Consider the following 16,168-nt stretch of genomic DNA (forward strand, 5'->3'; position numbering starts at 1 on the left):
GTGTCCTGTGTCTTAACCTCTAATCTCCACATTCTTTTCTAACCTGAAGACTCTTCCCCTCTCCTCTGTGGCTCCCAAAGGCCCTGCCTCTCTCCCTCCACCCAGGCCCTCCCACCAAAGCCAGGTATGTTAGCATTAACTCTTCAATGCTTTACAGGTCAGGGAGGGCAGCTGTCTTCTAGCAGCTCCCTCCAGGCTGAACAAATCTATTCTCTTTGGTAGTTCCCCTGGAATCCCCCCTGGACACAATTTTAGTTCTCTTTTACTTGTCCTTTCAGCAACATTTGACATGATGGCCACTCCTTTCTCTCAAAATCTCTCCTGGTCTCCGTAGAGCCTACATCTGGCTTTTCTTCCACCTCTGAGGCCAGTTTCAATCTCTTTTGAGCTTTCTCCTTTGGACCTTTAAAGATTGGTTCACTTCCAGACTTACTTTTTTCCTTACTCTACATATTCTTTCTGTGTGAGCTCATCAGACCTAGGGCTTTGCCTACTGCTTCCATGAGGATGGTTCCCACATCTTCATCCCGGGACTTTCTGAGCTCCAATTTCAACAGCAGCTTAAGCAATTTGTCCACTTGGGTGTCTTATGAGCAAATAAAGCTCAGCATTTCTCAGGTAGAAATAATTATTTTCCCTTTTAAGCCTGCTATTTCTTTGGTATTTCCTTCCTGTTTGAATAGTTTTTCAAGCTAGAAACCTGCATGTCATCTGATTCCTCCTCTGATAGCCCTATGTAGTCCTAGAAATTCTGAAATATGTTGGGAATCACTTTCAAATCCACCCGCTTCCCATGCTTCTGATTGTCACTTGCTTTCTTGCTTATATTTCTCTAATTGTCTCATAATTGGCCTTCCCTCTGTCAGCCTGGCTCTCCTTCTAGAGACTAATCCTCATGATATAGCCTCAGTGGTCTTCGTAGTATACAAACTGAATCCTGCTATTTTGCATAAAATCCATCAGTGGTTTCCTGCTGCTCTTGGAATTAAGTGCAAATTTCTTCAGTTGCACAACAAGATCCTTCATGATCCTGTCCTCTCGTATTTCTCTGGGCAGGTCACAGAGTGTTCTTCCTCACTGTGAGCTATTGTCATATTGAACTGCCCACTCTGCCTGGCCCTAGAGTCTTGGCACGTGCTCTTTCCTGACTCGTAACACTTTCCCCTTGCCTTTTATCCTCCCAGCTACCTCCTGCCCATTCCATAGGTTTCTGCAGGGACTCAGATCTATGCTTAGATGTTGTTCCTTTACAAATCCTCTCATGACTTCTGGAAGCCCCTCTGGACCTAGACCTGTAAGCAGCATTTATTTTACTATGTAACAATTTCCAATAGGTGGCTTATCTCTCCCATAGACTAAGGTCTGTGAAGGGACAGAGGGGTGGTCTTTTTCATTATTACAGCCCTAGTGCCTTTTATAATGCCTGACAGAAACTATGAATCAAGTTTATAAAAAATTTAAAATGTTCATAAAGTTGATTAGAAAAATAGTTAGGAAAAGAGAGTTAGAAATATGAGTTTGGGAATTAAAAAAGAATCACCTTGAGTTTAAATCCCACCTTTACAAAGAGGAGTAACCAGGGTGGGCTGGCAGGTGGCAGGGCTGAGAGGAAGACTCTACCCTGGCTTTGGATCATTGCCAAGACTCCCAAGGACAAGGGGAAATTGTGATCTTTGATGCAACCTTGGACAAGGTGTTGAAAGACAAAATCTCATGGAAGTTTAAGTTGCAGCAAGGGTCAGCTGGTCCTAATTCTTCACAGGCAAGATCCTCAAGCGTGGAGACACACTGAATCAGCATGGGATCAAGGACAGGCTCACTGTTCATCTGGTCAGTAAGATCTCTCAGAAGGCTCATGATCTGCTGCCACTGTGTCCTCCCCCTGCAATCCAGACCCTGCCTCAGCACCCTCCACCATGACAACTTCACTGGCCTTGCCAGCCCCCAACCTCTGGCTGTGCTGTTTTGGATGCTAGTGGTAGAAGCCAGAGGACACATGGGAGGGAGGTCCCTTCCTAGGAGTGCTACTGCATTCATATTGTCTGACTTTATGGGCATCCTGGGTCTGTACAGCTTGGGCTTGTGCCCCATCAACTTCACAGCTCTGCCTGCAGCTCCTGGTCTTCATGTAACAAATGCAGAATATGGAACCACCCTGAGTCCTTACCAGTTGTGGCAGGTGCTACTGCAGTTTGGGCAAGGTCTGGAGACCTTGCAGACAGCCTCCTGGCCAGTTCCCCACCTTGGCTCCCTTGGCAGGCAGCAGTGCCAGGTCTTTACCCAACTGAGGACCCCACTGCTTCACCAGCTATGCCAGCCACATCTTCTCCAATAGAGGCTTCCAATGCCCAGTAGCTCTTGTGGCAAACGATTCAGCTTTTGGATGGAGGTGGAAACTCACAGGTGCAGATGCCAGAAATCAGATTTCAGTAACTGAAGCAGCCCAACTCCATAAACATCATCACTGATGAGGCCAGCCTACAGCCCCCCTTGCCACAGAAGCAGACAGTCACCCAGCTGCTGAAGAGACTCCCAGCTCCCAGCTCTCTTAGTCCCTCGGGCCATGCCTCTTACCTCTCAGTCAACCTACCCTCTGCACCTTGGTGTCCCTTCTATCTTTTGCTTTGTTCTCTCTAAGCAGCAGGGTAACTTCAGAGGCAGGTTTGTCTGAGAATTGGTATTTTGCTGATACCTCTCTTGTGGAATCTTCTCTCCTAGTCTGTGCTGAGCGCAGAGATTTAAATGATCTTCACAGTTTTGCTGAATGGCCCCAGCGCCTTGGTCCGTGTTGCCTTTTGCGGTCTTTAAACTTCTCAGTGGCAGCGAGTAGTAAGGGACTATCTGGAACTCTCTGGCTTCCTAGAACAGGGTCTTCAGTCTTTACACTAGGGTTTTGCTTGTCTCAAGTTCAAGCTTGGTAACTTTCTTCTTTCTCTCCCCCACCTCCTCACATCTCCAGCCCGACCACTGCTAGAATTTCACACTGATGGAGGGAGGAAGAGCAGGTGAATCAGGCTGTGATTGTCCTCCTCAGCCCCTATCTGGTCATGTCATCTATCCCTTTTTCTAACAGGGCTCTGTTGGGACTCCCAAGGTGAGGAGGAAGACGCCTGTTCTCTTTATCTGAAGGGGGAGATGAGACAGAGCCTCTGCACAGGAATTCTTTCTTTCTTTTATTTGTAGAGAAGGGGTCTTGCTGTGTCACTCAAGCTTATCTCAAACTCTTGGCCTCAAGCAATTCTCCTATCTCAGGATCCCAAAGTGCCAAAGTTACAGCATGAGTCACCACCGTTGGCATGCACAGGAATTAATAAGCCCTGGACCAGCCCAGTGGAATATTGGTGTGAGGAGGAGAGAATGAGATTTTTCGGGAGGAAGGGAATGTAAGAGACAGCCTGAGTAAAAGGCTGGGAAATTGTAACTGACAAGAGTTGGAAGAGGGGGTCCTGGCCTGGGCCTTGCAGAGGAGACTTAGAGTTACTGATGGACTTGAAGAGAAAGGCCCCATGAAGCTAAGTAATACGGCCCACACGGGGTCCGATTGGCTCCATTTCCTCAAAGTCACATGTCTATACACACACACACACACACACACACCACGCCAGAACTCAGGACCTGCCTCTGTCCCTTAGTTTCTGCATTTTTAAAATGGGAAAGTACTAGACTATACTGTACGGTTGTGAGGTTGGATGAAAGCCTGTGAAGTGTTTTGTGGGCTGTGGGAATAGTAACCATTACTATTGCTCTGTATCACAAGGACATTGCTCTTGCCAAAAGGGGAGAGTGAAGCTTAACTTTCGTTCTTAGTTTCTTTCTGGAAGAGTAAAAAAGATCCAGATGAGGGTGGCATCTGTGGCTCAGTGAGTAGGGCGCTGGCCCCATATACGGAGGGTGGCAGGTTTGAAGCTGGCCCCGGTCAAACTGCAACAACAACTAAAAACAGCCGGGTGTTGTGGGGGGTGCCTGTAGTCCAAGCTACTTGGGAGGCTGAGGCAAGAGAATCTCCTAAGCCCAGGACCTGGAGGTTGCTGTGAGCTGTGACACCACAGCACTCTACCCAGGGCAATAGAGTGAGACTCTGTCTCAAAAAAAAAAAAAAAAATCCAGATGAAAAGTAAAACATGGTCACTCTTCTACAGCTAAGAATACTGTACTGAATGCTTGACATTTGCTAAGACAGTATATCTTAAATCTTCTCATCATAAAAAAAGAAGGTAATTATATGAGATGAGGTGATGGATACGTTAATTAGCTTGATAGTGGTAATAATTTTATAATGTATGTGTTTATCAAAGCACATTATGCCCCTGAAATGGATATAATTTTAATTTGTTGATTAAACCTCAATAAAACTGGGAAAAAAGAAAACAACAATAAACAACTACTGTCACTCTTTTAGACATTGGGTCCATTCAGTTCTTAGAAGCAGATGATCATAAAAACCAGACTTTTTCCTGAGGCAGATTAAATATGGATTTGTGAAGAATCCCTCACTTCTTTAGGGATTTTCTGGTGTTTGCACAGAAAAAAAACTACTGTTCTTTACAAAGTTATGGTATCACATAAGAACAATTATTTATCCAAGTTGGTGTGGAATCATTTTTAATGCTTTATATGATAAAGGAGGATTGTTGGCAGGTTGTTTTTCCTATGTGATTTTTGGAATTGATAATAAAGATTTCTCTCTCTGAATTTTCATTTCTCATGTCTCATCTTTTGCTGCATGAAGAAAGACACAAATCAGTTCTTGCCCTTTATCTGAGCTCTCAGGGAAACAATTTCCATGTTAGTGGTGGAGGTTTCTGAGAAACAGGTCTCTTTGGAGAGGCACTCTGGTTGGGGTAATTCAATATACAAGTGAACAGACAGCAGAAGGGAGTCCTATAACAATGCCATAATTCTGCAGGTAGCAAATAGCATTTCTACAATTAGAAGCTGAAATGCTTTATGGTGATAGTCTCTGAGTAAATAAACAGGGAGCCTGAGAAACCCTGAGTCTTGCAGGTGAGGATGAGTGTGGGAGCCCGGGAGGGGAGAACCTCCAAGAAGGTGTTTCCACCTTTTTGCAATGGAAGAAGATACTTGTTAGAAGACAATTCTCTATGGGTTTCTTGCATTGTTGCGTATCTTGTGAGTGGAGGCACTGGCTATCTTTGTTTTGGACTTTCTTTTCCAGAATGTTTGAATAGCAAAAGACCTTCAAAGGCAGAAACAGTGTCTCCCTGCAAGGCAAAGAGCCAATTTTCTTACAGTTTAAGAAGATAGAGATGGTGTCTTTATTTAAAGCAAAGGAAGGCATTTTACTACTATGATGATTCCCTGCCCATCATAAAACATTTGTTCCCAAAATTCAGGGTTCCTCTCCTGTAATTTAACTCACTGCATGTGCTGGTGTCCCCTGGCTCTTATCACATCCCCTGGTGGGAATTGGGTCTTCCCAACTGACACAAGAAAATAATTGATAACGTTCTAGTTACTGCTATTGCTGTAAGAAAGTCCATTGTTTCTGACTTAGGAGGCTTGTGTCTTCTGCCAGCATGCATGAAACTATGGTAAGGTAATTTGCTACTTGCAAGTAAAGTCAGATCTTAGACCTTTCAAGATTCTTCTATTTTTCTTTCAAAAGTAACATAATATTTTTTATTAACTGCTTGATACACCTCTATAATATTAATTTTCCTACATATTTCGAGGGAATACTTTGATGACTTCTTTATGTGATTAATATTTTATAACGCCAATTTCTGTAAGGAGAATAGAACATTTCATTTTTCTTTCAGCATAGTTGATAGAAATTTGTTTTTTCAATGTTTGTAATTGAAATTGACTCATGCACAAATTACTTCTGGTTTATAAGCCTGCTGAAAGTTTGTGTCCTAAGAACAGATGAATCCTGAAAATACTATTTCACAAGAATCTCTTTAAAAATATATATGTAACATATAAATACTTAAATACATATGTATTACAACTATAATTCCACAGTATGAACCAGATGGGTCCCTGACTCAGGTTCCTCTGAAGTGCCTCCCATAAATACCTATGGCAACTTCTGCCCCAGCCCATATGAGGACAAGTGTGGTGAACAAGCCAGTCAGAATGGAAAGAGACAGTGATCTTAACTGATTGTGGTAAATACTTCCATTTGCAAATTTTACAAACCTATGCAACCTTGTGACCCCATCTTCTTGTGTCCCTCCAAGAGTCTGGCTGAGTGTAAAGGAAGGGCTGAAGAGTGGAAGTGTCCACTCCATGGTGTGCCCATCTCTCCCGTAGACTGTGGGGGCAGGACAGGGCTGGGACATTTGTCAGACATTTTCCTGCCTAGTGCCACATACGAAAGGGCCTCAAACTCACACCACTCGTTTTTTTTTTTTTTTTTTCTGGTGACATAGTAAGATGAGATCAGAATCACCGGGCTCTAAATAGAGCATGGCTGTTCCATGCCTAAGTTCTCCAGGCTGTCTCTTCTATTTATAGCCCTTTCTGGGTCTTGTCTTTCTCTTTTCTTTTTCTTTAGTTTCTTTTTAAAGTATAAATCTTGTGTGTGCATGATTCATTATTCTTGACAACACTTTTTCCACATTCTACTCCCAAAGAGTTTCATGTATTCTTTACTTTCCATTAAAATTTTTCTATTTTGAAGTTGCTTTATGCCATTTTAGTCATGTTCCTTGTCTCGGTCACCTAGAAACAACATATAGCCGTTCTCTTATTATTCTTAATGATTTCATGCTTGGCCTATGTGGGCTTTCTGTCTCCTTTATTACCCATGACAAGATACCTCCCTTGGGACTATTTTTATATATTTCCCAGATTCTCAGCTATCTCAGTTTAGGTGGCTTCCACTTTTTTAAAACTGCTCAATTATTTGGTTTGAACTTAGACTTCATCAGTCAAACTTGCTCAGCTCGTAACATCTCAAATTCTGAAATTTCTTTTCTCTGATCACAACCTTTTGTCTTTTTCCTCTGTTTTATCATTCACCTTAACTAACTTTATAAAACATTTATTTTATAGTTATTTTTTTATTGATCCATAATATATGTACATATTTTTGGGGTGCATATGATAATTTTACACATTCATATAAATTTGTAAAGATCAGTTAGTATAATTGGGATATCCATTATCTTAAATATTTCTCTTTTCTTTATACTAGGAACATTCTAGTTATTCTTTCCTAGCTATTTTGAAATATAAAATAGATTACTGTAAACTATAGTTACCCTACTGATAGATCACACAATGAGTCTCGCTTCCTTTATCAAACTCTATGTCTGTGCCTATTCTTAACTAGCCTTTTGTTTTTCTTTCCATCCTTTGATTCATTTTTCTCAATTCTCTTATTACTCCATAATGATTATGAGTTGTGAACTTGGAATGTGCTAAATACTATGCTAAGTAAAAATTTATTTTTTACAGCACATTATGGAAATTGCTACTGTACTATTTTGATTCTATAGATTAAAAATTTGAGGCTTAGAGATAAAATTCCCCCGGCTACAGAAGGAGGAGGTGGCAGAACCAGAGCTTGGTGTAAGGCTGGACAAGCTCCAGTTTCTTATCTGATCCTTGCCTTCACTCACTCACTTTGCAGGGATGAAGTTTTTGACTCCTCTAGGCTGCCACCTAGAATACGGGACGGTTGCACATTGCCAAAAAAGGCTGAAAATATAGACAAGTGGACTATAAAAGCCATACTATTTTCTTAGTCCCATTGCTTAGTTCCCAGCCATTTTTGACTACATATTGTTGACTTTCTATCTTATTTCACATAGTGATCATTAAAAATCTTCTGTACATTCCTCAAGCCCCCAACCCATTCTTGTTTGAAGCCACTGAGTAGAATCTTTCTTAGTTCCTTCCACAGAGGCTCTCTCTCTATTTTAAACTTTTTTCTCTTGGAGTATGGGATCTTCTGAGGCAAGGCCTTGCACTTGTGCTCTCGGCCCACCTCTTCCAGAACATCATTTCATTAATTACGCTCCCATTTGTATTTCTTCAACCATAAATAATCCTCTGTTTCATGCCACATTAAAAAAAATGTCTCTTACTCTTATAACTGCCAAGGCTTTAGTTACATTTTCATTTCTTGCACTTTGCATTCACTCCTTTAACTCACTGAAACGCTAGCCTCTGTATTATCAGAAGATATTTTATAAACCAGTTGTTCCCCAACCTTTTTGGCACCAGGAATCAGTTTCATGGAAGACAATTTTTCCCTGGATGGGAGGTGGGAGGTATGGACAACTAATCCTTTTCCATTAGTTGTCATTTTCACTACATCATGAAAACAATTGACACTATGCTCCTTCTTTCTTGGTAAGAGAAAGTGGTCAGATCTCTGACCAAGATCTCCAAATTTAGAAACGGCTTTGCACGTGAGCTCTTCAACTAAACTAGCTATGAGATCTTAAATCTGAATCTCTTTAAGCCTCAGTTTCCACATCTCCAAAGTGAAGACTTTTATGTATACCTTTAGGCTACTTAGGGGGATAAAATATAATTACCATGTTTCTGGTTCATAATAAATCTTCAGTAAGCATTACTTTTCTTTGACTATTAACATATGTAGTCACTAACATAATAACTGGCATTGTAATTTATTTTTATTTATCTCCCTCTCTTAAATTTTATGTTATGTATGTTGTATATTATTGGTTTTTCACTAATTTTAGACAGATATTTTTTCTTTCCTTGGTCTTGGCTTCTTCTCATTCTCTAAGAATATTTTGTTTTCAGACTTAATCCTTAGAGCACCTATTTTATATTTGTATATTTGTGTTTTTGTCCAATTATGCTTTTCCTGCATCTTCTCCTATCATCTTTATGACAATGACATCTTAATCTATGTCTCTGGTCTTAAATATTTTAAGTCAAAGCTTTTAAAATTACATAATATTTGAATACATGATAATTATAAATATTCAAATAATATAAATATTAGAAATGGCTCGGTGCCTGTGGCTCAAGCGGCTAAGGCGCCAGCCACATACACCTGAGCTGGTGGGTCCAAATCCAGCCAGGGCCCGCCAAACAACAACGACGGCTGCAACCAAAAAATAGCCAGGCATTGTGGTGGGTGCCTATAGTTCCAGCTACTTGGGAGGCAGAGGCAGAAGAATCGCTTAAGCCCAGGAGTTGTAGGTTGCTGTGAGCTGTGATGCCATGGCACTCTACTCAGGGTGACAGTGTGAGGCTTGGTCTCAAAAAAAAAAATTAGAGAATAAAACTTGAAAATTCTTCTTCTCTCTAACATTTAGTCTTTCAAAATCTGTTATTTCTTTGAGGGGGTGAGAATGTGTGCTATTACACAGCTTTTTCTATGCACTTATATTCAATAACAACAACATTCAGGATTTGATATATATATATATTTTTTTCTTTTTGCAGTTTTTGGCTGGGGCTGGGTTTGAACCCACCACCTCCAGCATATGGGGCGGGCGCCTTACTCCTTTGAGCCACAGGTGCTGCCCAGGATTTGATATTTTAAAGTAATCTAATTCTAAACTCTCACTCTACATTTTCATTTTTTTGTTATCAAACTTCATCTGGCTATCCCAGGAGAAAGGTAGAATGTAAACGTCTTTTCATCCCTCCCCTAGCTAGCATCCCCTCCTGACTTCTGTGTCTGTCACCAGCCCTGTCACTGCCCCAATCCTTGCGGATCAAATTCTCAGTCGCTTGACCTCGTGCTCTCCTTCATCTCCTACCACATCAAATTGTTAGGCAAGTTGTACAAATTCCATCTCTACAGTGTCTCTTTTGTCCTTTCCTTAAAATTCTCTGAGTGGTTTTTTTTTTTTTTTGGCACACACAGATAGAGTGATTCAGACTGCCAATTTATTTAAGAATTGCTTTGTAGTTCAGTTTTTTAGGGAAGATCTTTTTTCCTTCCGAGTCTAGTGCCAACTTTGAGACTCTTGTTTGCTCTTTCGTTCTCTATTTTCCTTGTCACATTTAATTTCAGTTCTTTACCACGCTTTCTGCTTTTGTTACTGTAAGAGAAGTTCCTCAAGGGCAGAGACCACATTGTCCACTTTTGGTCTGCTAATAGATTCTTCACGTTGGGCACTTATTTTTCTTTTTCAATGCAAATTGAAAATATTGCTTTACGCCATTGATTTTTGACCTTGATTTGAGGAAGCGTGGCAATTTTCCCACCTCTAGTATCTTCATCTATTCTACACACCACTGAAGGCGAAGGATCTTTCCCAAAGTCAGTACAATGGTCATTCTTGTTCAAACTATGTGTTAACACTCCTTTGACTACTGAATATAGATACAGTTCTTTCTTGGTTTCAAGGTCCTCCGTGATGTGACCCTGGGATATCCTTCTGGTCTACCTATGCCCCTTATCATTCCCTAAGCTCTTGTCCAGTGATTTTCAAGTGGGGCACCTTGGCACAGCAGTATGCTGTGAGAGGATCTTAGATGTGCTGCAAATAGTTTTAAAGATCACTAATTACATCATTTTCTTTTTCTGGTCAACATAATTTAAGTGTGTAATGGAAGTTTAACTACAGGTTCAAGTGTACCGTGAGACAAAACAGGTTGAAAAACACTGTTGTAGTCAAACTAAACTACTCTTGTTCCTCACACTCCCTGCTGCTGAACGCTTTCACAGTCCTCCTTTGCTGGCTTCACTGTCTCCTGGGACTTGTGTTTACTTTCAGCATCCGGGTCGCCTTTCCCTGTATTGACAATCTAACCATTTTCAAGGTTTACTTCAAATGGCATTTTCCCATAAGCCTGGTGGAATTAATCATATTTTGTTCAGCTAATTGGGACTTTGTCTCGGTGCCTACTGGACCATAAGCTCCTTGTCAGCTGGGACTCATCTATCTTGGTCATCTCTGTGCCTTTTGGTGTGTGTTTCATAAAACACGGATATTTGGAAAATTAAATATGAAGAGTCGCTGATGGAGGCTAACAAGTGACTTCTGGGGAAGGTAAACTGCTTCTGGAGGGAAGAAAATAGGGACTAAGAGAAATTGTTTACAATATTGGTTAGTGAATTTTGTATTCATCCAATCCATGTTTAGTTGGATAGATACTTTGTGTAAGGCCTCCTGCTGGGCTGTAGAATGTGATGGAAAATGGGCAACATTACTTTTGTCCTCATGGAGTTTAAAATGTAGCAGAAAAAGCACACAGTGCATTTAAAATACAGAGTGGTGGAGAAGTGTGTTGTCCAGGAGTCTGACTTGTCCGGTGGAGATGGAAGAAGTGATGATCTGAATAGGATCTAGCCAGGTGGCTGTAGTGGTGCATCACTGTTTCATACAGGAGAAATGGTGAAGGTGGTGGTTTTGTGGTTAGGGGGAATGTGGCACATGAGGTCAATCCAGGGGTTTATAGGCAGGCTAAGGAGAATGTCAGGGGACATGCTGAAGAGACCCAACTCACAGAGAATCCTGGTAAGGAGTTTGAACTTTTCCCCTAAGAAACCATTGAAAGATTTTAAAACAGGGAGTGATGTGATCAGATTTGTGTTTGGGGAGTCTCCCTTTGGTATGGAAAATCAAGACAGAATGAATTTAAGGAGCTGTATTAGAAGTCTGATTTAGGAATCCAGACAAGGTGGAAAGAGACAGAGAGATAATGATGATGATGGTTTAATCTAGGGAGATGGCTGTGTAGTTTTGAAAAATGTTTAGGAGGCTATACAACTGTGTAGCAAAATAGTTAAAAACGGTCTGAATCCTGGTTTCAGACTTTCCAGCTGAACAACTTGGCAAGTTACCTAACATCTTTGAATTGTAGATTTATTACCTGTAAAATGGTGATAATAATAATCATTTTTACCTTAAAGGTTGTTAGGATTATATTTGGTAATGTGTTTAAGAAGTTCTTACACAGTGCTTGGCACACAGTAAGCATTGAATAAATGATCAATTGTTGCTTTTAGAAACAACACGATTTAGTGCTTGAGTGACTGGGAGGAAAAGGGGGAGACAATGAGGTGACCCCAATTCTGGTTGCTCCCTGGGTGGATAGTGGTGTCATTCATTGAAATTTACATGCACGTGGTGAGGAGGGGACACAGACAAAACTTGAGTGAAGGGACAGGAATTTGCATTTATGGGTCTCAAATTCAGGAAAGAGATTTGAATATTATCTGCACAAGGCGTTTCTTGAAAAGATTGGCAAGATTCTGTCTTCTCACATCTCTTTAACCCTTCACTCCATTCAGATGTTGCATTGCTCCCATCACTGAATGGAGAGTGAAGGGCTCTAGTTGCTAAATGAATTCATATGAGTGGATGAGTATATGTGGGGAGGAAGGTGATGTGAGTACAGAAGAGGGTATGAGGGACCCAGGAAACCCCACTGTCAGGGGGTGGGCAGAGGAACAGGAGAGACCGTACAGGAGAAGAGAAACCAGGAGATGGTGGTGCCACGAAGATAGGCAGGCGTGTTCTTCAGGAAGGAAGGAGTGGCCAGTGGTCCCATTGAGAGTAACGTAGGGTAAAGTTATTAATTGGATTTAGCAATAAGGATGTTTATTGATAAACACTGCACATTCCATGTTGTGCTGGAAACAGATTAAGAGCTGATTAGGATGTGAGAAAATACACTGTTGGCAAACTTTGAGAAATTGGGCTGTGAAAAGGAGAGATAGAAAGGGGGCTGAAGAAAAGAATGAAAGTAAAGCATTTAGGGCTGGGCGCCATGGCTCATCCCTCTAAATCCTAACATTCTGGGAGGCCAAAGCTGGTGGATTGCTTGAGCTCATGAGTTCGAGAGCAGCCTGAGCAAGAGTGAGACCTAGTCTCTAAAAAGTATGTCAGTGGCTCAGTGCCTGTAGTGCAGTGGTTAGGGCACCAGCCACATACACTGGGGCTGGCGAGTTTGAACCCAGCTGGGCCTGCTAAACAACAATGATAACTACAACCAAAAAATAGCTGGGCATTAAGGTGGGAGCCTGTAGTCCCAAATAATTGGGAGGCTGAGGCAAGAGAATCACTTAAGCTCAAGAGTTTGAGGTTGCTGTGAGCTGTGACTCCATGGCACTCTACAAAGGGTGACAAAGTGAGACTCTGTCTCAAAAACAAACAAACAAACAAAAAAACTATCTGAGCATTGTTGCAAACATTCGTAGTCCCAGCTAGTTGGGAGCCTAAGGCAAGAGGATCTTTTGAGTCCAAGGGTTTGAGGTTGCTGTGAGATATGATGCTGCAGCACTCTACCCAAGGTGTCAAAGTGAGACTCTGTCTCAAAAAAAAAAAAAAAAAAAAAGAAAAGAAAGTAGGGAATTTCTTTGTTTTGGTTTATTTTTTAGTTTGGGATATGACCTTTATTGAGCTTATCCACCAGAGTGGAAATAATGTCTGTACAAAACCAAATGTTTGTTACTATAACTTTTGCATCACAATTAAAATCCAAACAGTTTTTTAAAAACAGTCAACTCAATCAAAACCCACTACTTCAGAATCAATAGCTTCTTTGAAGCCACAGCAACACTTAAATATGGTTAAGACTTGAATGCAGAAATTTGGTTGGTTGGAAAGCTAATTAAACTTTCAACTTGCTCAAATAGAATTACAAAAAGGCAAAATTGTGTTTTTCACAGAGATACAGTCCACTGGAATCACCAACACTGGACAGCTGTTAGAATATTTAGAGTCCTGAGATAATAAGGAATCCAGGCATCCTTTAGACAGTCTTCTGTTGCCCTTTCTTCCCAATCAGAGGTTTGTGGATGTGTGCAATGACACCACCACCAGCAATTGTAGCCTTGATGAGAGAGTTCAATTCCTCATCTCCACGAATAGCAGGTTGCAAGTGACGAGGGGTAATACGCTTTACCTTTAAATCTTTTGATGCATTTCCTGCCAATTCAAGTACCTCTGCGGTGAGGTACTCCAGGATGGCTGCACTGTAGACAGCGGCAGTTGCGCCCACACGTCCATGGCTGGTCGTCCTAGATTTCAGATGTCCATGAATATGGCCCACTGGGAACTGCAAGCCGGCTCTCTGCAAGTGGGAAACCGCCTTTGTCTTGGCCTTTCCGGAGTCCTTCCCAGCCTTACCGCCAACCATTTCGAATTCAGCTGAAGCTCAAACAAGCAAGGCAGAGAAAGGGCTAATCAGAGAGACAGAGAGATCCCACCACCTACTCCTTCGTGGCACCGCGATTCAAACTGCCTGTTTTATTTTTTTTTAAAGGGATTTGCATCATAAAAAGGAGGATGTTTAGAGAGCAAGGTAAATAGAATCAGGAGGAGACAGAACTTGAACTCTGGATTACAAGCAGAGAGGCCCATGAGAATTGAAGGATGGAAAGGATGAAAAATAAGGGATTCTAGTGTGATGAGCCAAAATAAACCCATTATGGCATTTTGGTGCACAGTCTTTCAGAAGATAAAAGGGCTTCGGGCTAAATAAAAACAATTTTTGGACTGCATTTTACGGCAGATGCTTTCACAAAGTGCATGGGACTCACATGAGACTCATGTTTACTATAGACAAGATGGAAAGAGTAAGCTCTGAGTGAGGCTGTGTTTGTACTTACAAAAGCAAAGTCTTTTTCAGAGATAGCAGAGGAGAAAGAAGAGACATCAGACATCTGAGAAGCCACCCTGCTTGTTCACCTGGGAGAATGGCTTTGCAAAACAGTGTTACATATAAGAGAACATAGATGAGAACACAGGGCTTTAAGGTAGTGTGATCATAAACTTCTCGTGAAGAGTAAGAGGTAGTTGAAGCTGAATAGTGTTAATATACACACTCTTTCTTTTTCTTGTTTTTGCATAATACATACGTCAGGTGAACGTGAATTATTTGGTGAGAATTTTTAGAGAAATGCAGCGTGTGTTTACTCTTTAATATGAGAAGGCCTGGACATTCCTTTGTTAACTTTAGCTAATGTTTTATTTATCTGCTGCTTCTTTAAAATCTTCTATCTCCCAACTGCGTACATTCTATCTGTGACAAATAGGCCTTTGGCGCACAAGCTTCTTAATCAAATTGGTTCAAAAATAAATTGTTGGAAGTGGAACTTTCTTATAATCACCCTTGTGACAGCTAATGAAGATAGATGGGGGGAAATAGGGACTATGCTTTGTGGAGGAGGAGCTCTCATTCCCCACTGTGTTGGCTAAAGGCAAATTAGTTGCAAAGGAATAAAATAGAATCATCTAATTGCTTGATTCCTCCTGAAATCCACTGGCAGCCAGCCAGCTCAAATACACAGACTTTCATTTAGAGAGGCAAGTGTAAAACTTGCAGGCGCATTCAACAGAAACCTCATTTTTTTCTCCATTGAACATTTCCTGTTATTAGAAAACATTTACATTTGATCTGAAGAAAAAGCAAATTCTTCGCATCTCACCGATATCCAGATTAAGTATCTGAACAAACATTTCTGATTGCTTTAATTCTGGGAAATAAAGATAATAATTAGAGAATGACCAAAAAGTTGAAGGTCGCAGATAAATTTGACAAAGGTCCTTGACCTTAGTTAACTCTAAAGGCAATGTACCAAATAGGTGAAGCAATTGGAACCTTCATACACTGCTGATGGGAGTCAAGTTGGTGCAAACACTCTGGAAGGCTGTTGGGTAATCAGTTAGGAGACTAAAGGCAAATCATGCCGGCACCATTGCCCAGCAATTTCACGACTGGGGGTCGCCCAACAGAAGTGATCTGTATGAAAATGTTCATCTCGGCGTTAGTCATAGTAGCCCCAAACCAGAAACAGTGTATCATTCTGCAGAATGGAATACCTGCATAATGATAAAAAGGATGAACTATTGATCCAAGCGACAACATGGATGAATCTTAAAAACAATGCTGAGTATGAGAAGTCGGATCCCAAACAATACACATTGTATCTGGATAGTGCCGGTTTTTAAAGTTCAAAACCATACAAAATGGATCCAAGAGGATAAAGGGTAGGAGAGTGGTCATTCTTGGTGGGGGTTATTGACCTGAATACAAGGGAACCTTCTGTGGTGCGAGAGATGTTCTAGGCTCTGGTGTGATTGTGAAGGGTGGTGATTATAAGAAGATTACATGTATATAAAAATTCACTCCTTACAATAATATAATTTATCCATCAATTTAAGATTATAGACCGTCTCTCTGAGTATTTTTTTTTTTTAGCCTTTTTTTAACCTATAGAGGAGAAGGAAAAAAAGGCAAAAATCAGGACTTGCCT

At 41.0% G+C, this 16,168-nt stretch overlaps 1 protein-coding gene across 2 annotated transcripts; it reads right to left on the reverse strand.

Annotated features, from left to right (window-relative positions):
- Positions 1–13,287: 13,287 nt before the first annotated feature.
- On the reverse strand, positions 13,288–14,127 carry LOC100961977 (histone H2A.Z-like). 2 transcript variants are annotated; one of them, XM_012808981.2, is made up of 2 exons: positions 13,963–14,127; positions 13,288–13,854 (listed from the first exon to the last, which is right to left on the reverse strand). In XM_012808981.2, exons 1-2 carry the CDS (start codon positions 14,047–14,049, stop codon positions 13,663–13,665), a joined length of 279 nt encoding a protein of 92 aa, XP_012664435.1. In that variant the 5' UTR covers positions 14,050–14,127; the 3' UTR covers positions 13,288–13,662. The 2 variants fall into 2 exon arrangements, with proteins under 2 accessions (XP_012664435.1, XP_003795990.1); XM_003795942.3 differs by having other exon boundaries at positions 13,288–14,127.
- Positions 14,128–16,168: the final 2,041 nt, after the last annotated feature.

Source organism: Otolemur garnettii, unplaced genomic scaffold (assembly GCF_000181295.1).
Source record: "Otolemur garnettii isolate 467f Iridium unplaced genomic scaffold, OtoGar3 scaffold00098, whole genome shotgun sequence".
NCBI classification, from domain to species: Eukaryota; Metazoa; Chordata; class Mammalia; order Primates; family Galagidae; genus Otolemur; species Otolemur garnettii.

Coding starts and splice junctions, on each gene's coding strand:
- LOC100961977 (XM_003795942.3), bottom strand. CDS start 14,049: ATGGTTGGCGGTAAGGCTGGGAAGGACTCCGGAAAGGCCAAGACAAAG.